This window comes from Mesoplodon densirostris, chromosome 14 (genome assembly GCF_025265405.1).
Source record: "Mesoplodon densirostris isolate mMesDen1 chromosome 14, mMesDen1 primary haplotype, whole genome shotgun sequence".
NCBI lineage: Eukaryota > Metazoa > Chordata > Mammalia > Artiodactyla > Ziphiidae > Mesoplodon > Mesoplodon densirostris.
In genome coordinates, this window is record NC_082674.1 from 19,609,760 (window position 1) to 19,636,593 (window position 26,834).

At 43.7% G+C, this 26,834-nt stretch overlaps 3 protein-coding genes across 6 annotated transcripts in view; 1 reads left to right on the plus strand and 2 right to left on the minus strand.

Moving 5' to 3' along the window:
• Window positions 1-5,992: 5,992 nt before the first annotated feature.
• On the minus strand, window positions 5,993-9,578 carry PTRHD1 (peptidyl-tRNA hydrolase domain containing 1). The gene is made up of 2 exons (XM_060117772.1): window positions 9,319-9,578; window positions 5,993-6,922 (listed from the first exon to the last, which is right to left on the minus strand). Exons 1-2 carry the CDS (start codon window positions 9,568-9,570, stop codon window positions 6,752-6,754), a joined length of 423 nt encoding a protein of 140 aa, XP_059973755.1. The 5' UTR covers window positions 9,571-9,578; the 3' UTR covers window positions 5,993-6,751.
• On the plus strand, window positions 9,334-26,515 carry CENPO (centromere protein O). Of its 3 annotated transcripts, none has more exons than XM_060117769.1 (8): window positions 9,334-9,660; window positions 10,030-10,138; window positions 11,689-11,858; window positions 18,289-18,406; window positions 19,096-19,355; window positions 20,317-20,488; window positions 21,244-21,410; window positions 22,806-26,515. In XM_060117769.1, exons 2-7 carry the CDS (start codon window positions 10,093-10,095, stop codon window positions 21,378-21,380), a joined length of 903 nt encoding a protein of 300 aa, XP_059973752.1. In that variant the 5' UTR covers window positions 9,334-9,660; window positions 10,030-10,092; the 3' UTR covers window positions 21,381-21,410; window positions 22,806-26,515. The 3 variants fall into 3 exon arrangements, with proteins under 3 accessions (XP_059973752.1, XP_059973753.1, XP_059973754.1); XM_060117770.1 differs by having other exon boundaries at window positions 9,334-9,486; XM_060117771.1 differs by lacking the exon at window positions 22,806-26,515 and having other exon boundaries at window positions 21,244-21,412.
• Window positions 22,797-26,834, minus strand: part of ADCY3 (adenylate cyclase 3) — an 89,805-nt gene continuing 85,767 nt past the window's right edge. For both annotated transcript variants that reach the window (XM_060117768.1, XM_060117767.1), the window contains exons 20-22: window positions 25,124-25,244; window positions 24,356-24,480; window positions 22,797-23,558 (exon numbers count right to left, since the gene is read on the minus strand). In XM_060117768.1, coding sequence (XP_059973751.1) covers window positions 23,376-23,558; window positions 24,356-24,480; window positions 25,124-25,244 — 429 coding nt within the window. In that variant the 3' untranslated portion in view covers window positions 22,797-23,375. The remainder of the gene's footprint in view (window positions 23,559-24,355; window positions 24,481-25,123; window positions 25,245-26,834) is intronic.

Below are 26,834 nucleotides of genomic sequence, written 5' to 3' on the forward strand. Positions count from 1 at the left end.
GTAGGAGATGAAGTCAAAGAGGTAATGAGGGCCAGGATGCTGTAGGGCCCTGTAGACCAATGTAAGAACTTTGGTTTTTACTCTGAGATGGCGAGCCATTGGAGGATTTTAAGCAGGGGAGTGACCTGATCTTACTTGGGTTTTGGAAGGACCACTCGGGATTTTGTGTTGAAAATAGTTGTGGAGAAGGCAAATGCAGCAGCAGGTAGACCTGTAGGAGCCTATTGTCATAGTACAGCCGAGAGAAGATGAGTTGGACCAGAATTGTAGCAGTGGAAATTGTGAGAAGTGCTGAGGTTCTGGATGTATTTTGAAAGTAGAGACAACAGTATTTGCTGACATATCAGATGTGGAGTGAGAGAAGAATCAAAAACAACTCCAAGGTTTTTGGCCTGAGCAACTGGAAGGATGGAATTTCCATTAGCAGAGATGGGGAAAAGAGGCAGGTTTAATTTATTTTCTGTCATGATAAGTTTGAGATTCCTATTAGACATCCAAGAGGAGGAGATGTCAAATCTATTGGATACAGAGGCGGCTGAAATTTAGGGAGTAGTTGAGGCTAAAGATACAAATTTGGAAGTCATCAGTACATAAATTGGCTTTTAAAGCTATGAGACTGAAAGGTAACTGGAACCCAAGTCTCTTAACTAGGCCATCTCCCTCATATTAAATAATCATGCCAAAGTAGGGTTTATTCCAGGAACAAAGATGGTTCAGTATTTGAAGTCTCACACTGCAAATCACCACAGTAACAATGGAGAAAACCCATATGATCATCTCAGTAAATGAAAATATATATATATATATATATATATATATATATATATATATATATATATATATATAAATTTTTTAGATTTAGCAAACCAGTGGCAGAAGGGAGCTTCCTTAATCTGATACAAAGAATTTGCTGAAACGTTCAACAAATTAACATACCTAACAGTGAAGATTTAAAAGCATTCCCATTGCAGTCAATAATAGCAAGTCAGGGATACCTATAAACACTGCTAGTATTGTACTACAGGTCCTAGCCAGTGCAAGAACCTGAACTGACCTCTCCATAATGCAATAAAATGAGAAAAAACATTGAGTATAATGATTGCATTGAAAGAGACTAAATTATCTGTGGTGGTGATAGATATATAGTGCTTTTGTAGGGTATTGTTTAAATTGATCCTTACATTTGAATTGATTAATTCCCGTTAGGAATTATTTGCAGATAAGGAAACTGAAGCAAAATTGCATAGCCATTAAGTAGAAGAGTTCAGCCTAGCCTTAATCTCAAGTCTTCTGGGACTGTCACCTGCCTTGCTCTTTCTGTTTATACCATAAGGAAGTAATTTCTTTTCTTTTTTTTTAATTTTTTTTTTTTTTTTTTTTTTCCGGTACGTGGGCCTCTCACTGTTGTGGCCTCTCCTGTTGCGGAGCACAGGCTCCGGACGTGCAGACTCAGCGACCATGGCTCACGGGCCTAACTGCTCCGCGGCATGTGGGATCTTCCCAGACCAGGGCACGAACCCGTGTCCCCTGCAACGGCAGGCGGACTCTCAACCACTGCGCCACCAGGGAAGCCCAGGAAGTAATTTCTTACGGCTCAATTTTCATTTTGTAACCACATCATCAGTCTTGTGCCTTGATTATTTCACACAGCTTCCTTACTGATGTCCCAACTTTCCTCCCCATTCCCAGCAAATACATCTTGTACCTGTTGCCAGAACAGTCTTCCTCTTGGATCATTAGTACTTCTTCAGAATTCCGTACATCCAGTGCTGAGGAGGAGGTGGAATGCCTTATCCCCACTTCTTCCTTTACAGAGTGAGTTTAATAAACATAATGCTTCTATGGAGTCTATTGTTCCACCCCTTGTTCTTCTTCATGCAGTTTGAATGAATAGTCTAGTTGGTGGCTGATTGCTTTTGGTCCATGTTTCTCATTTGGGTGGAACTAATCAAAGTTTGATAGATTGAATGTGGGGGATTTATTCTCTCTCTCTCTCTTCTCCATGTGACCAGTAGGAAGGAGCAACTTTCGTGAGTATCAGGACAGGAAATTAGCAAGCCCATTCAGGCTATCACATAAAGCTCTATCATCTAACCTACTGATGATAATAAAAGTGATAATTTGCTTCATCACCTGCTTTTTATCTTATTTCTCAAAAACCTAGGTTCAGAACTTGGGTGCCACTTTTTTGGCCCTTGCAAAGCCCCCAAAGCTAAAACTTAGGCCAGCTTTTAAGACCTACCATATCTAGATCTCAAAGTAGAGGAGAAGCTGGGGCTGTGCTAACTTGACCTCAGAGGACAGCTAAAACTTGTGAGGTCATAGTAGCTGAGGGCAGTGGTTCGTGGTTCTCAGCCATTTTTCCACACTAACACCTTCTCATCAGTAACAGTGGCTCACCACTGCCATTATTCTCAACCAGAGAGCAGTGCACACCCGTAGGATGGCATTTCAGAACGTGTGGGGAAGATATGTTGATTAAACAACAATAAAATGAGACTTCAACATGCCCCTCCAGGGGAGCCCTCTGCATTCTGCCAGCCCCATGAGAAGCAATGACCTAGGTGTTGATCCTCAGCTTTACAAGTTCAAAAGCTCAATTTTGTCAGCTCATCCACTTATAATTGGTCCCTAGGGTATTGAGTCACACAGCTCATAGTCACAGGAGACTGATTTATAATCCAGAATGTCAATTAACCAATTTAAAATGGAAGATACAGCTTCCCAGCGCTTGAACTACTCGTGACCCCTTTTCAAACCACTCTCTAACTAGTATCTAGATGGCTGAAAATCAGATGAGTAACCAGCTATGAGAGGTTAAGAGAAAATTGGACTGACAAAAGACCTGATTTTCAATCCCAGTCCTGCCACTGACTTTGATCTTGGGCAAGTCAAAGCCTTTCTGAATCAGTAACCTTGAGACAAGACTGCCTGCATCACAAAACTGTCAGGATTGATTAACACATATGGAAGCACTTTGTTCATAATAAAATATTTTTTCACATGTAGGAAACTTTCCAAAGCATAGGAGAGTCTTTTTCAAGGATTTGTCACCTATTCTAGGTCTTGCAGCACAGACTTTGCTCCATTGGAGGATCTGTTTTTTTGTAAATTTGATATACGAGGCCAGATATAGTGTACTTAGTGCCAGATTCTTACTCTCCATCTTGACTCCTTCCTGTAAGCACATCATACACTATCCTAATGTGTTGATTCTAAATCACACACTTTTATCATACCCTTTTTAGGTTGCCTGCCTCCTGGGACCAGGCTGCTTCTAGCCAACACCAGAGTTTCCCATTCAGTAGGTCTGGGGTAGGGCCTGAGAATTTATATTTCTAATAAGTACCCAAGTGATGCTGATCTAGGAACTATGCTTTGAGAACAACTGATCTAGTTCAGATGATAATGAGCTTAGCTGATTCTAATAAGAAAATCTGCCACTTCCCTGCTACTGTTTTGTTCTCACTTGGGTCAGCACATGAGTGCCTGTCCTTTCCTCACTTGGGTAGAAATTTATGCTATTTGTGCTCCCTGCTTTAGGGATTTACCAGAGCGCTATTTCCCAGCTGTGTAGACACTCATCTCTCTCTGGCTTTCTCACTGTCTTACTGCAGAATTTGAATTTTAAAAAATACAGTGTCATTTGGAGACGTTTTCCTAATTGTCTTGAATGGAAGTAGCAGGGAGTGGCTGGCATCACTCCCTAGCAGAAAAGGAATTAGACTGGCTTACTGTGACTCATGGCTTTCCCTTAAGGAAAGCTCCTTAAGGGCCATGTCTTATATTTTTATGCTCAGGTTCTAGCACCAAGTGCCCCAGCATTGTTCCAAGGGATTTGTACATACAGACACATCTAATCCACATAGCACTCCTGTAAATCGCTGTTGTACAGATGAAGGTCCTGGGGCTCAGGGAACTTGAGTGAAGTGACTTGCCCAAGTTCACACAGCTGAAATATATGAGAGCCAGGATTTGGACTCAGGCTGTTTGCTACCAGAGTCTGAACTTTAACCACTATGTTATGCCGTGTAATACAGTGCTCAGTAAGTTTGTTCAGTGTTGTGAAAGGCTATGTGCTTCCCGCTTCGTAGAAGAAAATTAAGTCAACAGGTATTTCTTCCACTATAAACTTATGTATATTCATACCTTTTCCCCACTTCCTTTCTTCTAGTCTCAGAAAAGTTTTCTCTCTCTCTCTCTGTTCAAGGCCTGTCCTTCCTTATGCCCTTGACCCTGACCTCTTCTCATTTTTTCCTGAACTTCTTTTATCAGTTATTCCATTTAGTAACTTCAGTCTCCCTTCTCAGTTATTCCATTTAGTAACTTCAGTCTCTCTTCTCCTTCTCACCTATTAACTTGCTCAAGCATCTAAGAAAATTCCCCTTTGGGACCCAGCATTCACCTTTCCAGCCCCCATTGTCCTCTCTCCTCCCATTCAAGCTTCTTAAAATAGTCCCCACCTCTTAGCTCCCCTCCCATTCTTGTCCATAGGTTCCAATCTGATTCCCACCTCGTATACTATTTTTTTTTTTTTTTTTTTTTTTTTTTTTTTTTTTTTGGCGGTTCGCTGGCCTCTCACTGGCGTGGCCTCTCCCGTTGCGGAGCACGGGCTCCGGACGCGCAGGCTCAGCGGCCATGGCTCACGGGCCCAGCCGCTCCGCGGCACGCGGGATCCTCCCGGACCGGGGCACGAACCCGTGTCCCCTGCATCGGCAGGCGGACTCTCAACCACTGCGCCACCAGGGAAGCCCACTTTTTTTTTTTTTTTTTTTTTTTTTTTTTTTTTTTTGCGGTATGCGGGCCTCTCACTGTTGTGGCCTCCCCCGTTGCGGAGCACAGGCTCCGGACGCGCAGGCTCAGCGGCCATGGCTCATGGGCCCAGCCGCTCCGCGGCATATGGGATCCTCCCAGACCGGGGCACGAACCCGTATCCCCTGCATCGGCAGGCGGACTCTCAACCACTTGCGCCACCAGGGAGGCCCCCTCGTATACTATTTAAACTGCTTTCACCAAGTTAATCAACATATTCCCAATTGCTAAATGTTTTCATTTCTTATTTAGTGAAATTCTGTGCTGCCCTTGATTGCCCTCTCCCCCTTGAGACTCTATTCACTTGGGTTCCTGGGGTTGGTTCTGCCCTTAGCACTCTACCAGTTCTCCCTGGGAGACCCTATCAACTCTCCTAGTTTCAAGTGACCATCTCTTATAAAGGAAAATCTTCCTATCTAGCAGCTTGGCAGTCTTGGTATCTAGAGGGTGGGGGGAAGTGTACCCATTTTACCTTGTACATTTCTCTCTGTATTAATATCTATATATCTGTCTTCTCATTAGATTCTTCACTACCTGAGGGCGAAAACTTTTATCCATCTTTGTATCCTCAGCTCTTAGTACAGCCTGCCACAGTAGACATGCAACAGATATCTGTTGAACAAATGACCCTTTATAAACTTCGCTTCACAGATGTCCAAACAATTTCAGTAGATGTCTCCAAATGTTTATAGAACTATTTTAAGCACTCAACAGTGTTATAATAGATGTTCAGAGAAGGGAGCTATCATTTTTGGCTGCGTAAGACTTTGTGACAGTGATAGCACTTGAGCCACAAAGTTTCAGTCCAGAGGCAGGAAAGGAAGGGGGAGAGTACTAACATTCGACTCCCAGGCCAGAGACGAGAGGGCAGCAACTGGAGTCTACACTGATACGTCAAGGTTGGATAAGGGAATAGAAGATTCACCTAAAAAGGTAGGTAGGAAATATAAACGTGGAGGGCCTGAGGGCTAAGCTAAGGAATCTTGACTTTATTCCTGGGCAAGTTGGAGCCTATAGTCAAAAGGGTGCTCAGTGATCCTATCAATACGTGAACCTGATGGCAGAACGCTTGCTGCCTTGTAACCAGGATACGCTAGAGGAGCAGACCAGTAGGACACTCGTGAGCGAAATGAGAGCCTGATTCAGGGTGGTGGCACTGGAAACTATAAGGAAATAGATGTAGTACTTGACATATTTTATTAAATCAAATACATTTTAACATCTTTGAAATGAAATTACATGCCTCAGTTGGCAGCATTTCTTCTTTCTTAACAACATGTAAAATAATGGTGTATCTTAAAGTTGATGGTGTCCAAGATTCAATGATTACAATATCTGGATGTGAGTAAGAAATAGGGAACTCAAAGGAAAAGTTTTAAACCTGGGTAACTGGAAGAACTCTATTATTCCTAACAAAAAAGTAAGGGTATTTCCTTGATCCCTATATAGGAGTCTAACCAAATCTTCTATTTGAGCAATGACCCATAGATGATAATGCTACTCACCTACTTTCCCCATCTGAACTTATAATTAAAAATACTTATTAATGACAACTTTAATATGACCATGTTTTTTTTTTTTTTTTTTTTTTTTTTGCTGTACGCGGGCCTCTCACTGCCGTGGCCTCTCCCGCTGCGGAGCACAGGCTCCGGACACACAGGCTCCGCGGCCATGGCTCGCGGGCCCAGCCGCTCCGCGGCACGTGGGATCCTCCGGGATCGGGGCACGAACCCGCGTCCCCTGCATCGGCAGGCGGACTCCCAACCACTGCGCCACCAGGGAAGCCCAATATGACCATGTTTTGACCCTCAAGAAACTGTCATAATTTAAAGGGAAGGGAATTGCCACTGAAAGGAGTACACGGTGCTTAGGGATGGACGGCGTGCAGTTTCTGGATCCAGCTGATATTCAAACATATCAAAGCAATTGATAACTTCAGTCATTTGAACAATCGGAACTTCTTCAAATACTGGTTCACTTCTTCCTTGGGGTAGGGACGGAGTGCAATGCAAGTGGGGATGTTCTCTGGCTGCTCCACCCATAGCTTGTGGTCAATGTTCTTCTGTTGCAGTGTCTCTGCCAGCAACTTTAAGGTGGTCTCATCTGGGGCCTACAAGGAGCAGAACACAGACTGAAAAGCCCATTTGGTAAGTGACAAAAGGCAAAGGAAAAAAAAAAAAAGGATGGAGGGGGGCTCCTCTTAACTGAAACTGGAGGAACAGCTCTACCAAAGAAGGAACTGTAGAGCATGTCTCTAGAAACAACAGCTTCATTGCTCCATTTGCCATTCACTCTCTGAAGGGGTGGGAGTGGGGGTGGGATTGCATTGTCAGTAATTGTGCTCTACACATTTTCTAGTTCTGGTGCCTAAACAGCATCCCTAATCCCTCAGCCAGCTCTGACTTTAAGAGCTGACTACTGGAAGGATTTCTAAAATCACATCACCCCCACCTCCCTCCTACTTCCACCCTAGTCCACACAAACCTAGAAGGATTTTCTTTCCGCCAGGATAGTTCCCAGTTTTTAACTCAAGCGTGGGCAAACTATTCTCTAGTGTCCTTCTGAAATTGTCTCTCATCATCTTTATCACCCATGCTGAATCCCATTACAGCAAGTAGTATAGCTATCACTCAGGAAATAAAGATACTTAGTGTGTTATGTTGCATAAGGTATTTTTTTTGCCTATGTAGGCAGAAGCCACTAAGAAAACTAGAGGTTTGTCTTGATCAAATTAGAGGATGCCGGGATTGCCACTCTTAATCTAATGAGTCCTTTGGGCATGCGGAAGAAGAATGCATTGACTTCCCCTCCCTCCTTCTTCAGCACCAGGAGCAGCACAGTACAAGTTAGAGTGAGTCCAAACCCTTGCTCTACCACTTGCTGATTTGTGTGCTCTTTGATAAGTTATGTGACTTAGCTGAACCTTTGTGTCCCCGTTGTAAAATGGGATGATAATGCTTCCTAGTAGTAGTGAGGTTCAATGAAATCAGGCTCAGATCTGTGCCTGACACAAAGCACCCCGTAAATGGAGTTAATCTTGGCACTGTCTTATATTTTATTGGTCTTTATGGCTACAGCACCACCTTTATTTAATCAGTGGTGACTCCTACGTCCCTTTCTTGAGTCATAGCTAACAACAGAATCATGAGATGTCTTTTAAATTCAGAGGAGTCACTTAATCTCTGTGGGCTTCAGATGTCTCATCTGAGAAAAGGGGTAAATATTTTATCTGCCTGAAACCAAGGGAGTGGGGGATGTCTGAACTACATGATTTCTTGAAGCCTTCCTATAAAATCCTATAAAAAGAATCTAAAGGAAAAAGCTATCTGTTTCTTTTCTGCCTACTTATATAGATTCTCAAGACATTTTCCTACAGGTTACAGTTTAATGTTTCATTACCCAACAGCAATTTTTCTCTTGAAAAATGATCTGCTTTTGCCAGCTGGCCAAGAAGGAATTACCCAACCCCTCCACCCCAGGTTTATTTATTAAAATAAATAAATTTTATGAGAAGAAGATTGCTTTAAAATGAAAGCAATATTTTTTTTCATTATAAAATGTGTGCTTAATGTAGGAAACTAAAAAAAAATAGAGAAATATTACAAAATAACCAAAATTCCACTACCCACTCACTACTTAATATTTGGATATATTTTCTTAGTTCTTACTTTCAAAATCTGGATCACTTTGTATGTAGAATATATAGTTCAATTAGAATTGCATCATGAGCACTCTTCCATGCCAGGTAAATGTGCTCCCAAAACATGATTTATGCTAGTTTCGTAATAATCCATTATAAGGGCATAAGTTTAGACAATTCATCGTACTGGAAATTTAGTGATTTCCACTTTTTTTACTATTATAAAATGCTCCTATCCTTGTACAACGCTCTTTGGGTGCATCTTGCTATTAGGATACATTTCTAGAGGCAGAATTGACAGAAGGTAAGGGTAAGATCTGTTTGGCTATCTGTAAAAAGAACCTTACCTCTGATGATAGGTTCAAATTATACTAGGGTTCACATTTATTTTCAAATAATTCGGCGTCAGAACCAGGTAAATGCTCCAGTTTGACTTCACTTGCAATAAGGAACCCCGCGTCCTTACCCTTCTGGATCGGTTTTGCGAAGAGGGTTAAGGACAGTACTTTTCTGCGCAGCCATTAAAAGGCCGGCGCAGTGCACAGGTAGAAAGGCAGGTGTCGCTCCACCAGCCTCCGCCCTCACAGGCATCTGTTTAAGAGGGACGCAGGTAAGACCGAAGGGGTGCGGGAAGCATTTATAACGGGCCCAATGTCCACTCTTCACACCGTCAGGCCCCGCCCAGTCAAGGTAAGGCTCCTTGGGCAATAGCTCAAGCCCTAGAAACCTTACCAAAACTTGTAAGTCAAACACCCCTCCCCACTAATGCCACACCCACTCCATGAAGTTAGGCCCTCCGACTCAAGACCACACCCTCTTCCGGTCTCGATATCCTCAGGGCCCCTCCCCCTCCGCCCGGGCCTCACCTCGAGGACCACCTTGCGCATGCGCCCCAGCTCCCGGAGGTAAGCGGCAGTGTGTGGGTGGTCCCGGTGAATGTGCAAGGCCGCGGTGGCTGCGTGACAGGCCTGTGCTACCAATGCGCCCGCTGGCCAGGAAAACGGCGCCTCTGATAGATCCTTTCGTAACACCAGGTACTGTACCAGTATCTGCGGCTCTGCGCCAGCGGCCGCCATCCTCCCGCACAACTGAAAGGCCAGGCCTATCCCCCGATGCATGCCGGGATCAGGGAGGGGCCTTGAGCGCTGCCATGTTTTTGTACGGCGGGAGTGCAAAGCACGCTGGGACCGGTTGGCTTGGATTTGAAGGTAAGCGGGAACTCTCGGCCTTGGCCTGAGTGAGCCAGAGGAGAGGAGATAAGGGAAAGTAAGACCCAGTGGCGGAAGGGACCGTGACAGAGTGGAAGGCTGAACGGCATTCTTACAGCTCCTTCCGTGTGCAAGGAAGCCCGGAGGAACCGGAGGCGCCGCGCTTTAGGAGCGCGCAGGGGCGGGGAGTAGACGTGGACACCGCCGGCTCGGACCCGGGGAGCGGAGCGGGCGGGTCAGGGAAGGGGAGTCCTAGCGACGACACTTGGGGTGTCCGGGGCGCACGGGTGCGTACCTGCGTTGCGTGTGCCTGCCCTCTAGGTTTGTCTGAATGTGAATCGATTCTCGCCATTTTATTTTGTCTCCAAGGACAGCCCTATTACTGGGGCTTGGACAGCTTTCTAGCAAGGCTCTTGGAAATCTGAGGAGGAGATGGAGCTGGCGAATACCCTAAGTCAAGACGGCGAGTCCAGAGGAGGTATTCAAAGGGTCGCCTTTCCCCCCTTACTACTGCTGCCCAAACAACGCGCAGGTTGAAAGCCCTTTCCTCCTCTAACCGAGTGTGCTGTTTGGGAGCAGGATGGTGAAAGGAACTAACATTGAAGACTTAAAGGGACAGGCAGCTAAGATCATTGGAGCAGGAAAAATTACTTCACATATTCTAGGCTCTTATCCCTTTTTAGACCAATAGGTTGCATTCCAAGTATGCTAGGCGTTCATATTCAGAGCTACAGTTCTAGCCAATGAGCTTTCTTTACTCTTCTCAGGATTTCGGGGGAGCCATTTATGCATTACTCCCGTGGAAGACGCAGTGACTGGTATTGGTCAGACCTGGGTTGGAGTCCTGGCTCTGCCATTATAAATACTGTGGCCTTGGGCAAGTTATTTTACTTTTCTCTGCCTCAGTTTTTTCATCTGGAAAATGGAGATGAATAATAGCATTGTGGTGGTGGCTGTGGAAATTAGATAAGTAATTATTTTAATGCTTTTCAAGTGAAGCATTTAGCACATGCCTAATGCGTAGGAAATATTAAACAAATGCTTTACTTTGCATGCTTTGCAAGTAAAGGATCTAGCACAAGTGTCTCTTTTTTAATAAATTTATTTAGTTAGTTTTCGCTGTGTTGGGTTTTCGTTGCTGCACGCGGGCTTTCTCTACGGTGCGCGGGCTTCTCTTTGCAGTGGCTTCTCGTTGTGGAGCACGGGCTCTAGGCGCGTGGGCTTCAGTAGTTGTGGCACACGGGCTCAGTAGTTGGGGCGCATGGGCTTAGTTGCTCCGCGGCATGTGGGATCTTACCGGACCAGGGCTTGAACCCGTGTCCCCTGCATTGGCAGGCGGATTCTTAACCACTGTGCCACCAGGGAAGCCCCACAAGTGTCTTAATATGTAGGAAATGTTCACAAATGCTTCACTGCTAGAGTTGATTAGCATTATGAAACTGTGACCTTTACTATATTGGTCTTTAGTCAGTCTCTTAGGGTCTGAGATTGCCTCTGAATTTCTATCTGTTGGTGAGCTTGTTTTCCTGTCTGATACCCAGTAATATTGGTGGACGGTTCCTTTCAGTGTGTGCCTTTATAGTCCTATGCTTCTAATACTTCAGAGCTTCAGAGTACTTACTCAAGCCTCTGTGGATGTCTAAATCCAGTTATGCATTAGCACTTTGGGAAAACATGCGTAAAACCCAAAAAAACAATTTCTGAGAGAGTCTGAATTTGGTGACCCTGTTTTCCTCTGGGTCACTATTATCATAGATGACTGAGATTAGCCATTTTCAGATGATGCCCTTTTTGAACAGTGTCTTGGTCAGGGACTGCTTGTAGGTCAGTGTTCGGCCTAAGAGGTTGATGATCATTGACTTCTATTGTCAGCTCCTCTTGTTTTATAAATTGTTGGCAACGTCTCCAGTTTAGCTGACCACAGAGTTCTGGAAAAAGGGTCACCCTCTGTTCTTCCCTGAAGTGCTTCCTGTTCCTGGGGTTAGAAATCCTTAGCTTCTTGTGAAATTCCCTTTTTACTTCCCTCAGGTGTTTTAGCTCACTTGGAAAGACTAGAGACTCAAGTGAGCAGATCCCATAAAAAACTGGAAGAGCCACAGAGCGCACAGGCAGTGGAAAGTGCTCTTGGAACCAGGATTCATGAACTGAGACGTCTGCGAGATAAGCTGAGGGCTGAAGTGAAACAACATCAAGCTAGAGTGAGTAAAGGGTGATGGACGTTGGCAGGCTTTCCTAGAGTGTAAAAAACAAACATGATCTGGGAATTAGCAAATTTGTGTAATATGTTTTACCTGTGGTCTTACTGGATGGATTTCAGTCCTTGATCCCTCAAGTGATCAAACCTGTAGAGTGGCTAATGTCAATACCAGCTAACAGTTGGCAGGCATTACTGATGGGCCAGGCGAATTCTTCATAATAGTCTCTTAAACCTGCCCTCATAGACATGAGCCTGTTATCTTAATCTCAGCCAGACTTGAGTCATTGGTACTTTTGTCATTAGCACCATCTTTCTGTAACCCAACCTGAAACCTCACAGTAAACTGACTTTTCCCTCTTTTCAGCTTTCTCTCTAGCCCAGGTTCAGTTAGTAAAACCTGTCAAATTCTTCTTTAGATTGTCTTTGTGCCCCTCCCCCACCCCTTGCTGTAGAGCACGTATTATCCACATGGGTCCTAAATATTTACCAGGTGATTTAGATGGCGGTATTATTGCAGCAGTCTGCTAGTTCGTTTTCTTCTGGTATTTATACTTCTCTGATAAATTCTGCACAGCCAAGAAAATCTTCATAAAACACTACATTCTTCATTAAATTACAAGTTTCCTTGCTCAAAGTGTCAGTAATAATTATTCATTGCTCCTGGGTTAAGGTCAGCCTTCTTTTTCTTATCTTCCCTCCCTGTCTTCCTTTTCCCCCTTTCCTCCATTTCTTCTCTTCCTCCCTCTCCCCTTCCTTTTTTATTAAAGTAAAAAATATATATATATATGTATACACATACACACATATGTGTATATATGTTGTGCACAAATCTGAAGATCCTTTTACAGAACGAACACACCCTGGTAAGTACCACACAGATCAAAGTGTAGACTACTACCAGCACCCCAGAAGTCTCCCTCTTAAATCCTCCGAGTCATTTCCCTCAAGGTAACTGCTATTCTGGTTTCTGTTACTGTACATTGGTTTTACTTGTTACGGAGCTTTACATAAATTTAAAAAGTATAAACTCTGTTATGTCGGGCTGCTTTTGCTGAATGTTCTCTCTGTGAGGTTCATCCGTATTGGTGCATGCTGTGGTCATTCTTTTATATTGCTATATAATTATTCCGTTTAAGAAATATCCCACAATTTATTTACTTATTGTACTTATTGGTGACATTTGGGTTATTTGGGTTGTTTCACTTTGGGGCTATTAAGAATAATGCTGCTGTGAACATTCTTGTTCCTGTCTTTTGATGTAAAAATATATACTTTGCTATTGAATTGCTGGGTCACAGGGTATGCAGATTATCTTTAGTAAATACTGTCGAACAGTATTTGAAAGTTATTGTACCAATTTTACATCCCCAGCAACAGTGTGTAAGGTTTCCATTGTTCTGCGTCTTTACCGATACTTTGTGTTGCCAGTTTTAGAAATTTGTCATTCTAGAGTGTGAGAGTAAATCATTGTGGATTAATTCGCGTTCGCCTAATAACTGATGATTTTAAGTACCTGTTTGGACACTTAAAAATCGTCTCTTGTGAACTTCTTAAGACTTTTGCAGAATTTTTATTGGGTTGTGTACCTCTTATTAAATTGTAGAATTCTTTACACATTTTGGATATGAGTTCTTCGTTGTGTATCTGTATTCCAGATCATCTTTTAAAGACTGGCTTGCCTTGTCACTCTAATGATGCGATGAGAAGAAAGTCTTCGTTTTAATGAAGTTTGATTGAGGAATCTGACTTTCTGCTTACCGTTCTTGTTTCCTTTTAATCTTTGCCTAACTTTAAGAACATGAAGATATTCTGTGTTATTTTCTAAAAGCTTTATTTTACCTTTTATTTTCAGAATTACAGTCCCTCTGAAATTGATTTTTGTGTATGGTGTGAAATAGAGGTCATACTTCTTTTGTTTTTTTCCATATGGATGTCCAGTTCATCCAGTACTACTTCTTGAAGTAGTACTACTCTTTTCCCACTGTATTGCAGTGGGTCTTTGGGTCCACTGTGGGCCTGTTACTGGGTTCTGTTCTGTGCCATTGGTCTGTTTGTCTTTGTGCTAGTACCAGAGGTTTATTACTGAAAGTTTTGATACCTATAGTTTAGGTCTTCTTCATGATTATCTTGGCTATTGTTGGCCCCTCGAATTTCACATGAATTTGGGAATTGGCTGTCAGTTTCCAAAAAGAAACCTCCTGTACTTTGATTGGAATTGCACTGAATCTATATATCGATTTGGAGAGGATTGAAATCTTTATAGTATTGTGTCTTCCAGTCAGTGTACATGGCATATCTTCTAGCTTCTTGGGATGAACACTTATTGTTTTTTAAGTCTTTTTTTCTCCTGTATGTGTTGAAGGTTATAAACTTCCCTCTAAGCATAGAATCTTAGTCCATATGGGCCACAATAACGAAAATGCCATAAACTGGATGACTTATAAGCAACAAATATTTATTTTTTACAGTTTTAGATTCTGGGAAGTCCAGGATCATGGCACCAGCAAATTCAGTGTCTGAGGACTTAACTACCTCTTTGATTGTGGTCTCACTATAACCTCACATGACAGAAGAGGCATGCTAGCTCTTTGGCATCTCTTTTATAAGGGCACTAATCCCATTCATGAGGGCTCCCCCATCATGACCTAATCACCTCCCAAAGGCCCCACCTCCAAATACCATCACATTGGGCTTTAGGTTAGGTTTCTGAAGTTTGAGGGACACGAACATTCAGTTCATAGCACATGGCTTTAGCTGTATCCCTCAAGTTTTGGTATATCATGTTTTCATTATCATTTCAATTCAAAATATTGATTTCCATTGTAATATCTTCTTTTTCCCATAGGTTTGTTTTAGAAATATATTGCTTAGTTTCCAAAAATTGGGGGATTTGTTAGTAATTTTTTAAGTTACTGATTTATAGCTTAATTCCATTGTGATCAAAGAACATGACCCAGCATGTGGTCAGTTTTAATAAACGTTCCATGTGCATTAAATGTGGGTTTTGCATTTTGGGGTACTGTATTCTCTCTATCAGATAGACCAAATATGTTCATCATGATGTTCAGATATTTTATATCCTCACTAATTTACTTGTCAACTTGTTTTATCAGTTACTGGGATAAATGTGTTGAAATCTCTTGCTGTAATTGTGGATTTGTACATTTTTTTCCCTTTCATTCCATTTTGCTGTATAGTAGGTACAAACAAATTTAGGATTGTTATATCTTCCTGGTTGACTTAACTTTTATCATTATGAAATGTTCCCTTTTCTTTTAGTTAAACTTCTTAAAGTCAACTTTGTCAAATATTAGTATCACTACAACAGCTGTTGTTCTTGTAAGTATCAATAGCATATAGTTAGACATTTTAAATCCAGCCTGGCAGTCTTTGTCTTTTAATTAAAGTATTTAGTCCATGAACTTTTAATATGATTACTAACATATCTGGATCTCAGTCTACCATGTTATTATTTATTATCTTATTTGTTCTTTGTTTCTCTTTTGTCCTTTCTTTCCACCTTTTGGATTGATCTTTTTTTATTATTCCACTTCTCTAATTATACATGCTTTTAGCATTCTTTTCGTGGTTATCCTCCACAAAACATGCTTTTTTTTCTTACTAGAATATACTTTAGATTAGTACTTGTACCACTTTCTGGATAATTACAGAACCTTCTAACATCCTTTCTCTCCCACACATGCAGCCTTTCATGTTATTATTGTCATATGTTAATTCTACATATACTTAAAACTGTATGAAACACTTTTGTTTGTATAGTCACTATGCCTTTAGAGTTATATATATATATATTTACCTTTTTCAGTGCTCATTACTTGCTGCATTTCCAGATTTTCATCTGGGATTATTTTCCTTCAGTGTAAGTAGTTCCTTTTGATACTACTTTCAGTGTAAATTTGCTGGAAATAAATTCTCTATTTTTGTTTGTCTGAAAATGCCGTATTTCACTATATTTTTCATGTTTAAAGGAGTTTGTTTGTTTGTTTGTTTGTTAGTTTTTGCGGTATGCGGGCCTCTCACTGTTGTGGCCTCTCCTGTTGCGGAGCACAGGCTCCGGACACGCAGGCTCAGCGGCCATGGCTCACAGGCCCAGCCGCTCCGCGGCATGGGGGATCTTCCCGGACCCAATTATAGATTGAATTCAATCTATTGAATTCGGGCTTCCCTGGTGGCACAGTGGTTGAGAGTCCGCCTGCCGATGCAGGGGACATGGGTTCGTGCCCCGGTCTGGGAAGATCCCACGTGCCGCAGAGCGGCTGGGCCCGTAAGCCATGGCCGCTGACCCTGCGCGTCCGGAGCCTGTGCTCCACAATGGGAGAGGCCACAGCAGTGAGAGGCCCGTGTACCGCAAAATAAATAAATAAATAAATAAATAAATAAATCTATTGAATTCAATTATAGATTGAAATTTATTTTCTTTTATACCTTAAATACGTTTTTCCATTGTCTTCTAGTTCCATAGTTTTTGTCAGATGTTAGTCTTATTGTTTGTATGTAGTGTGTCTTTTGCCCTTTGGCTGCTTTATGGTTCTGTCTTTGGGTTTTAGCAGTTTTATATCATAATGTGGCTAGGATTGGTTTTCTTTCTTCATCCAGCTTGGTGTTTGTAGCACTCCTTCAATTAATTACTTGCTGTTTTTCATTTATTTGGAAAATTTGGCCAGCGTCTTTCAAATAATGCATCTGCCTCATTCTTTCCTTTATTTCTGGGGCTCCCAAGTGTGGAGTTTTTGTTTTGTTTTACTGTGACCTATGTCTTATATCTTTAATCTAGATAAGAAAATGTACCTATTTTCTACTTTTTCTGTGTGTCCAGTCAGCTTTTTTTTTTTTTGCGGTATGCAGGCCTCTCCCATTGCGGAGGACAGGCTCCAGACGTGCAGGCTCAGCGGCCATGGCTCACGGGCCCAGCCGCTCCGCGGCATGTGGGATCTTCCCGGACCGGGGCACGAACCCGTGTCCCCTGCATCGGCAGGCGGGCTCCCAACGACTGCGCCACCAGGGAAGCCCCAGTCAGCTTTTAAACCTGTTGAATTCCTGATTTTGGTTATTGTATTTTTTGGATTTAGGATTTTCATCTGACTCTTTCTAATAGATTCCAGCCCTTTGGTGTGAGTTCTCCATCTTTTAATCTATTTTAATGACTATGCCTAATAACTCAAATAGCTGAATCCCTTTGGATCTGCTTCTCTTGTCTTCTTTTTTCTCCTGGTTTTCAGAGGTCTGTTCCTCTTCCCTGATATGCTTCATAGTTTTTTTTTCAGTGATGGGTATTGTATGAAAAAATATAGGGATTCTGAACTATGTTCTCTTCCTCCAGAAAGAATTTCATTTTTTTTTCTGACAGGCAGATAGCATATGGGCATATCACCTTAATCCAGTTGAAGTAGTCTGTTTCTGGTTTGCCCTTACTCCTAGGGTGTAGTCCTTTGGTGGGGGGCGGGGGGACCTCACTTGAAAGCTTGGGTGTGTTGGGAACAGATCTGTCAAGATCCCTCTTCTTTGGCAGGCCCTGATCTCCAGAATCTCTGCTTAGCTTTTTAACTTTCAGGAGCTTCTTTCTGTTTTGGTTTCTAAGTACCCAGTCACACATAGGCAGTTTAGGATTTGGCAAATGCCTGGAGGGCAAATTGTATGCAGAATGTTGGGTTCCCTTTTCTATAGTTTGACCCACAGGAAGGCTGCTCTGGTAACCTTGATCTCCAGTTTTTGTTTCCCTGGCATGGTGTGACTGCTACAAAATTTAGCCTGCAGCTTTCTATTTGGCCTGTATGCCTTGTGATAAAAATCAGCAAATGCTCTGAGGGGGGAAACCTCAGGAAATCCCAGCTAACTTCAGAGCATTTATCTTTAGTCTTCAATCTGGCTATTTTGGTGATTCTCCAGTGCCTTCGGGCCATTTTCTGTTTGTTTACTTGCATGCTTGCTTATTCCTCTTTGGTATTTGATCCAGCTTGTGTAGTTGTCTCAGAGGGAGAGTTAGTCCAATACCTCCTACTGGGCCATATCTCGCAGCGTGTGGCTTAGAGTATTTCTCATCCTGGCACTTGAAAACCTGCACAGTCTGACCCAAACCAACTTTCCCAGCCTTGCCTCTTCGCAGCTGTTTTTGCTTACCCTAGACTTTCCTGACATCCTTTTCTTTTTCCTCTCACAGTACTCTCCATGTCAACCAAATTCATTGTTGTCCAGGCCAGCACAATTTCTACTTCTGATTCCTAGCACTGTAACCCACAAGATTCTTCCTCTGCTGTGAATTCATAGCACCAGGTGGCTGGCCACTGTAGCATTTCTTGATCGATTATATAATAAAAAAATATTCTGCATGTAAATTTTTTCCAGGTAGGTGAGGGCATGGGACTTCTATTATGCCCGTTTGTACCCAGTTTGATCTGCTACATATCTCGCAGGTTGAAGCATCTACTACCAACGTAGAACCCGACCAAACATTAGAGATTACTGAGCAAGAAATTTTGAAGAGAAAACTGGAAAACATGAAAGCCATTCTGCAGGCATATCGTTTTACAGGTATAGTTTTTTTCTGACCTGTTTCAATCTGGGTCTCTTGTCTCTAGTGAGTTAGTTTGCAAGATTTATTATAAGTCCTGGACTTACTTCACGAACATTGACTTTTGCCCCCTTCAATATACACACACAGAGCTGGCCTGCTCTTCATAGGCAACTTTACCTACAAGATTGGCCTCTTTGTGCAGCAGAAGGTTGATTGGTGGCTGGCTTAGACTGTTCATTTTTAGCAATTTGACATGTGCTAGATGGTGTGCTAGAACTTTCTTTACTGCTGGCTTGCTTTATGCCACCAAATAGTTTGAACCCCTCAAGTCTCTGTTTCACCATTAAAATGAGGATTTATTTACCTATTATCTGTATCATAAGAGGATTGTGGGAAGACATGGGGACTACCATAAATTATTTGACACTCAGGAAAAAAGAAGCATAGGTAAACTGAAAAGTTCAAAATCTCTTCCTCAGTAATTTAATATTTAGGATGCTTTTTCTTTCCCCCCATTCTTCTGTGGTTTTATCAACTCAAAGTGAGCCAGAGTCAGCGAGAAGAAAGAGTCTGTTGTCATTCATTCAACGAGCATTTGAGCCCATGATGTATGTAACTAGGCAGTGCTGAGGGGACTGGGATGCACAGATGAATAGGATACTGCCTTTGCCTGACATCTCTTAAGGTATCGTCTTATTTGTCTCAGGGATCAGTGGGAAACTGACCAGCCGAGGAGTCTGTGTCTGCATCAGCACTGCTTTTGAGGGGAATCTGCTGGATTCCTATTTTGTGGACCTTGTCATGCAGAAACCACTTCAGATACATCACCATTCGATTCCAGTCTTCATTCCCCTAGAGGAGATATCTGCAAAATACTTGCAGACTAATATTCAGCACTTCTTGTTCACTCTCTGCGAGTACCTGAATGCTTACTCTGGGAGGAAGTACCAGGCAGATCGACTTCAGGTATCTGCGATCTTATAAAGCATTTTGTGAGCCCAGATAAGCTTAAAAGGAAAAAAAGGGACATGTACTTTCAAATGTTTCATAACTCTGAGCCGGAAGTTTGACCACTGTCCTTCTAATGCTTGTTTCTTATTAATATACAAGCTATTTTTCATCTTCTCTTCTGTTGAAACTCTGGATGATGTTGAAGCATGGATACCAGTTAAGGGATTATTCACTCATGAATGGCGATTCTCAAGCTTTTGTACTTGACCCTTCCTTCGCCTCACAAAGTGGTAGGGTACAGTTGCTATACTTTTAATTCAACAGGAATTTATAGAGTACCTACTATGTGCCGGGTGTCTTGCTGAACCTTGGGTATAGGTGCAAAGCAGAGTAATGGTTTCTTGAAATACCACAGAGGAATACTCTCCATCTTTGCCTAAGCTCTGGCTTACCTTCTATTTAGGGTTGCAGTTGAGCTTAGGGTTGAGGTAAAAAGGAACAAAAAAAGGTAGACAGGAAATGAATGCAAATAGGGAATAAGTGACTCTTAAAATAAGTGACTCTTATACCTCTTTATGCATTTGGAAAGACTCTGAAGCTCCTGGTTGTCAGATAAACTTAAATTGATATGTAGTCTGGTTGTCAGATAAACTTAAATTGGTACGTGAATGTAGACATGAAGCATCTCAGCCATATATATGTCAATGCAGTTCTTGGCAGAAATAGTATCTCCCCTGTATCCCCAGCCCTTGGCCATTTACTTAGACTCTAGGCTGCTTCGAGTTCTTAATTATCTTATAAATCTCTATCATTTGTCCTTTTTTCAGGCCTTTCTCTGTCCTTCATTTATTTCTCTGAGACTTAATTAATAGGCCCTGTTTTTGGTAGACATGTTTGAAGCGTCATAACCACTCACTGCCTTTGGAGTTGTAATTGTCATATACTTTGTGTCTCTTTTGATCCTCACCCCCATTAGAGTGACTTTGCAGCCTTTCTGGCTGGGCCCTTGCAGAGAAACTCACTGTGCAACTTGCTGTCATTTACTTACAAAGTGGAGTCGGAAGGCCAGTCCTTCCCATTTTGTGCTAGACTGCTGTATAAGGACCCCACGACAACTCTTCCAACTGACGTCACTGTTACTTATCAAGGTAAGAGGAAGGACACCTCCAGGAAGAAATTACAATTATGCCTGGGTTCCTCAGGGTGATTGAAACAGGGTGAAATAGACTACATCAGCTGGGCCTCTTGAGACACTTTCTTCTGTTTATGTACTATGAACAGAAAAATACGAAGACAGATACCAAGAGTATCTTCCTTGTTTCTACCAAATTTTCCTCTCCTCTCTGTAAGTAGTAAACATAATTATCCTAGCTTTCCTTTCTCCTTTGCTCCATCCAACTCCGCCAGAGTTCTTTCAGCTTATGATTTGTTTTCATTGGAGACGCCTCTTAGAGAGACAGCTAATGAGGCTGTCATAGGGTCACTGTGGTGGAGAGAGCCAAGACTCGTTTCACTGTGAAACCAAGTAGACATGACAAGTCAGCATATACTTAGCTCTCCAGAGACTCTTCTCTAAATGAGAATTTTTCAGGGATGGCTGAGACATTTGCTGTGACTTTGTTTTCATTAAATGTACCATAGTACATGGGCGATAATGAGAAAAAGGATAAAATGTTTTTAGGAGGCAGAAATTTTGAAGCTGCCACAGGTTTCACATCATAGGCTTTAGATTTCTCTGGGCAGAGTTTCTGGTCTCAAAATTTCATTGGACCAGTAAGGCGCAAGCCTCTCTCAGCTCCAGACCAAATTAAAAAAAAAGTTACATGGGTCCAGAAGATTAGTGATCCAAGTTCTGATTCCTACAGTTGCACTAAATGAGATTGATAGGTTCTGTCTTTTTTAGGGACGGATGTATTATCCACCACACGGGAAGAACAGCGAGCGGCCCATGAAAATCTGTTTTTTACAAAGCCCCTGCATCAAGTGTTTACTTCATTTGCAAGAAAAGGAGACAAGTTGGATATGAGCCTGGTCTCCTAGAATATTATTTTCATTGGGAACACATCAGAAGTGAGTAAACTAGTACTGACCACAGTTGCAAGCAAGGTCCTGGGAACTGAAAACTGTTGAAAGGCTCAGACTCCTTGCCTGGGGACCATCCTTGCAATGAGAACAGACACCCACCTCACCAGCATGGTTAGGGACAAGTTTGAGTCTGTAGACCCTGGCATTTTCAGACAGTTCTCCATGATTGCCTGGGCACTTGTTATAATGCTCAAGAGTATCTCTTCTCTTGAGATATTGATTTGATCATACATTTTAGCTGAAAATCAGAGGGGTCTATGGGGTAAGAGAAGGCATTTTGTGAAAAAGGGAGTATGTACCATTCCATCGAGTATTTCTAGCTTTTATGATACCTTCAAGTTAATTTTGCCTTACTTTCCTTATCTGCGACTTTTGAAAAGAAAGTTCTTAGAGCAGTCTGGGTTCATGATATGACATGAATCATATAGTTAAGGGAAGTGTGTTTAATCTTTGGTTTGGAACGGAATATTCTAGGTCACTGCTTTACAAAGAATATGGCATGAGAAGGTACTATGGATAAAATAATCGGGGTTCCATGTATCTAATGTCGTTTCCTAGAACATGTTAGTAGAGCACAGAATGTATTAAGCTCAGCGGTAAAAGAGCATGATCAGAAGTCTCATAATTTGATCACTGCAAAGGGAAGCAGACCCCTCTCCTTTCTCTCTTCCCTCTCCTGCAAGCTCCAGGCCCTGGCTGTACACGTGTCTTCCTCATCTCCTAGTCTAGTTAGGGTACCACTTCTTGGAACCATGGCCTCTGCTCTGCTGGTGCTTTTTGTTCCTTGGCTTGGGAGTATACGCAGGGCTAGTGTTGGGATGTAAAAACCTGTCATCGTGCTGTTTTAACTCCTGTCCCGTTTCCCGCCCCACCCCACCCGCCCAATCACAAATAGGAGTCATTACCACCCGTATTGCCCAAGGCCAAGACCTGATGGCCACGCAGCAACCTGCAGGTGTGGCAGCCTCCACTAACTCTGGGAGGAGCGCAGGGGAATGGTCAAGCCAGCTTGGACCACCATTTAGAGAGAAGCAGCTTAAGAAGAGAGTAAGGTCCTAGTTTAAGCTCTTGCCTTGCAGGCACGTGGTGAGGACCAGTGTGGGAGGGAGCAAAGCACTTCTCAGGTGAGGGCTGTTAACAGAATTTTCTCAATGATCACATTCAAGCTGAATAAAGCTTTTAATAAAACAGTCTTGTTCTTTATCAATACCTGTAAATTCTCTTTTAAAGCAGTAGCAAACGCGACTGTAGCAAGAGCTCAAAAGGCAAGGCAATATCGGAAAGTTTTTTAACAGAAAGTTAAAAATATAAATGTAGAAGATCTGTTTATATATTTTTCTTTCAGAAATAAAGTCCCTTTCCCTCCCTCCCTCCCACCAGGTAAAAGGAAATATTGCACTTTCTGCTCTCATGACTAAGGTGACTGGGGTTCCAGAAGAACCTTTCAAGATTATCAGGACGAGGCCCATTTCACGTAACTCGGACCACAGAGGCAAGCAGGTCTTCAGAATGAAAAGCACGGCTTCCAAGTTCGAGCTGGGGACAGAGCCGCTGCCAGCCCTCGCCGCAAACAGAGCTGCCCCACCTGTGCTCCCAGCCGGGCCCAAAGGCAGCAGCCTTGTTCCGCCTCTGGTACATTCCTGCTCACAGTGGCCACGGCCTCTCTGGGGGAGGAGGGCTGGTCAGAACTAGGGCTCTGGAAGGATTATTCCAGTACTATATGCCCAAGAGCCCTACTCTCTGGGGAAGCTACAGGCACACCAAGGAATAGTATGGCTGCCCTCAGAGCCCACACATCCATAAACAAATGAACCTAAAGTCTACGTGAGTGTGCACTTCAACAGCTTGGGAATGTTGGGACTTGGTCATTTGTCCTTTCCCAAGGCCTGCCTTTGATTCCAGAAAATAAACTCTCCCTCCCGTGTGGACTCTCGTAGGGCTCGAGGCCATTCAGGAGTTGTCTACCACCTGGTGGGGCAGTGTAACCGAGGAGCCGTTAGGGAACGTGGCCGGCTTCTCTCGCCCCTTCAAGAAGAAGGTTAGCAGCTCCCCCTTCCCTTTCACGAAGATGGGCCCTCTCCTCACGAAGCGGAAGCCGTACTCTCGGAGGATGACTTGAGTTTCTTCCACCACCTGCAGAGGGAGAACCGAGAGCGTGGGCTTAGAGGGGGAACCTGGGCCGAGGGGCCCGGTGGTACCCACGCAGGGTCCCCGTCCACAGGCTCACGGCGCTCTTCTCCGGCCCCTTCCAGCCTGTGTACCGGTTGGCGGGTGGGGTTTGCCTGGCCCGCCCCTCCGTAACCTTCGTGCTCCCTCTCCTAGGAGGTCAGCCACAGGTCGCCTTGTTTGGCAACTTGTATGCCTGCTTTTCTGTCCCCTTTGCCCTTCTTGTGGAGCTTTCCTGCCAGAGCCAGTGATACAGATCAGGGTGGTTTTGGGGGGAGCTGTTGGAGGCCCAAGGTGTCACCGGTTCACACCAAGAGGCAGGACATTTTTTTTTTTTTTGCGGTACATGGGCCTCTCACTGCTGTGGCCTCTCCCGTTGCGGAGCACAGGCTCCGGACGCGCAGGCTCAGCGGCCGTGGCTCACGGGCCCAGCCGCTCTGCGGCATGTGGGATCTTCCCGGACCGGGGCACGAACCCGTGTCCCCTGCATCGGCAGGTGGACTCTCAACCACTGTGCCACCAGGGAAGCCCGAGGCAGGATATTCTTATCCAGAACTTAAACCTACATTTTGCAAGTGGGGTTGGAGTATCTTCTGTTTTACTGAGGCATCTCTTCCCACTCTTGCCCTTGATCTCAGCATTGCCTAATTAACGTGCTGGGCCAACAGAACGGAGGCAGCAGTGCCCGGCAAAACACGCGTTATTCCGAGTCCACTCCCTGGATCTGAGCGCACGGTCGGCTCTGTTGCTGGACGTGGACGTACCTGAATGTTGCCCATGACCCCTGTGGACTCCATCCTGCTGGCTACATTGACTGTATTGCCCCAGATGTCATAGTGTGGTTTCCGGGCTCCGATGACGCCAGCCAGTACCCCTCCTTTGTTCATGCCTGAGGTAGAGGCACAGAATTCAGCACTGCCCCATCTCAGAAGCCACCAACTCTTCTCACGGAATTTGCCACCTGGCTCCCACCACAAAGCTCCTAGTTATGTAACATACTCTTCATCAAGCCTAAGCTACCGGAGGACAGAAGTCACGTGTCCTCCTCACCCTCCTCACTCTGTGCTCGGTAAATGTCAGCCACCCCGATATGCTAACTCATTTAGTACAGAAGTTGCCAGTTTCTCTCTTGACACACCTGGTACTTCAAGTCTCCTGTGACCTTGCCCAGGATCGAGACCCCCTTCCCAGTAGTGGGTGGCAGGTGACATGAATCCTAACAGGCTGGACTGAGGTGAACAAGGCCCTCAGGCACAGAAGATTCCCTGGAAAGGTAGACAAACTCAAGTCCCAGCCGGATTGAGAAAGAAGGCCATCATTGTAAACAGCGTGGGACAGGGATGGCTGACCATTTCATCGCACTTTCAGTTTGATCATCAACCTAAAGACCCTTAAGGTCCCTTCCAGCTCAATGAGTATGACCCTCCCCAGCCAAAACGCCTAGGGTCTTTCTAAGCCCCGTCCTCCCTGATTTGCCGAGCCCCCTGCACCAGGGGGAGCACGGCAGGAGTGTGCAAGCCGAGAGGCCTTACCAATGCGCAACATGAAGTTGTTGAAGGACTGGTTGTTGATATTGGTGAGCGTGTCTTTCATGGCAAGTGCGAAGTCGGCCAGATCCGCCAGGTGCTGCCAGCGCTCCTTGTCTGACTTCTCCTGCACGAGAAAGCAACTGTGAGTGCCAAGGCCAGCCGGACGCCTGCCTTCCCTTCACCTGCTAGTTACAGGCCTTGTTCTGCACTTCCTCCCACAGGGGAGCCAGGGACCTCTTTAGCTCTGACTTGTCACTGTGACAGCTCACCTGCGTCCCTCTGGGTCCAGGGCAAGGATGGGCAGAGGTGGTGGGGAAGGCAAATCCTTCCCAGCCCAGCTGCTGTCTGCCATGCATCTGGCAGGGTCGTGTCACCACCCTATCTGAACCTGGCCTTTGAATTTTGTATCGTTGTCCTCATTTTGTTTCTTCAAGTAGATTGTAAGCACTTGAGGGTGATGACCATTCTAGATGTGTTTCTTTAACCTCATCCATAAAGTGGAGATCGCAGTAGGACTTACACTGTACAGCACAGTTGTGAGATAAACTAGGGTAATGTTTTAAGAACAGCCCTTGGGACCAGGGTCCCCACAGTTCATTTCCTCTCCCTCTGGCGCTAAGCACAGCTGGCCTCACAGGGCTGAGCTAACAGGAGAATAATCTGTCAGCCAGTGAGCGTTGACGACTTCCCTCTCCTAATAAAACCATTTCCCCAGCCCGGACATCTTCACTGTTACCTAACTGTGTAGATAGTTCCTGCTCCCCAGTTCTTATGAAAGTATAGAGCGTTAAGAGGGCATGGCCACAGGCACATGAAAAGATGCTCAACATTGCTAATTATTAGAGAAATGCAAATCAAAACTATAATGAGGTATCACCTCACACCAGTCAGAATGGCCATCATTAAAAAGTCTACAAATAACAAATGCTGGAGAGGGTGTGGAGAAAAGGGAACCCTCCTACACTGTTGGCAGGAATGGAAATTGGTGCAGCCACTATGGAGAGTCCTCAAAAAACTAAAAATAGAGTTGCTATATGATCCCCCAGCCCTATTCCTAGGCATATATCTGGAGAAAACTTTAATTTGAAAAGATACATGTACCCCAATGTTCACTGTAGCACTATTCACAATAGCCAAGACATGGAAACAACCTAAATGTCCATCAACAGATGAATGGATAAAAAAGATGTAGTACATATATACAATGGAGTATTAGCCATAAAAGAATGAAATAATGCCATTTGCAGCAACATGAATGGACCTAGAGATTACCATGCTAAGTGAAGTAAGTCAGGAAGACAAATACCATATGATATCACTTATATGTGGAATCTATATGATACAAATGAACTTGTCTATGAAACAGAAACAGACTCATGGATGTAGAGAACAGACTTGGGGGGGGTGGGGGAGGGAGGGACTGGGAGTTTGGGGTTAGCAGATACCAACTAATATAGAGAATGGTTAAACAAGGTCCTACTGTAGAGCACAGAGAACTATATTCAGGATCCTGTAATAAACCATAATGGAAAAGAATGAAAAAGACTATGTATATGTGTATAACTGAATCATTTTGCTGTACAGTAGAAATTAACATTGTAAATCAACTATACGTCAATAAAATAAATTTAAAAAAAAAAGAGGATATGGCCACAGTTGTATAAACGAGCTCATGCCCGGCCTAAGCTGTGGAACAGCAGTGGGGGTCCATGTG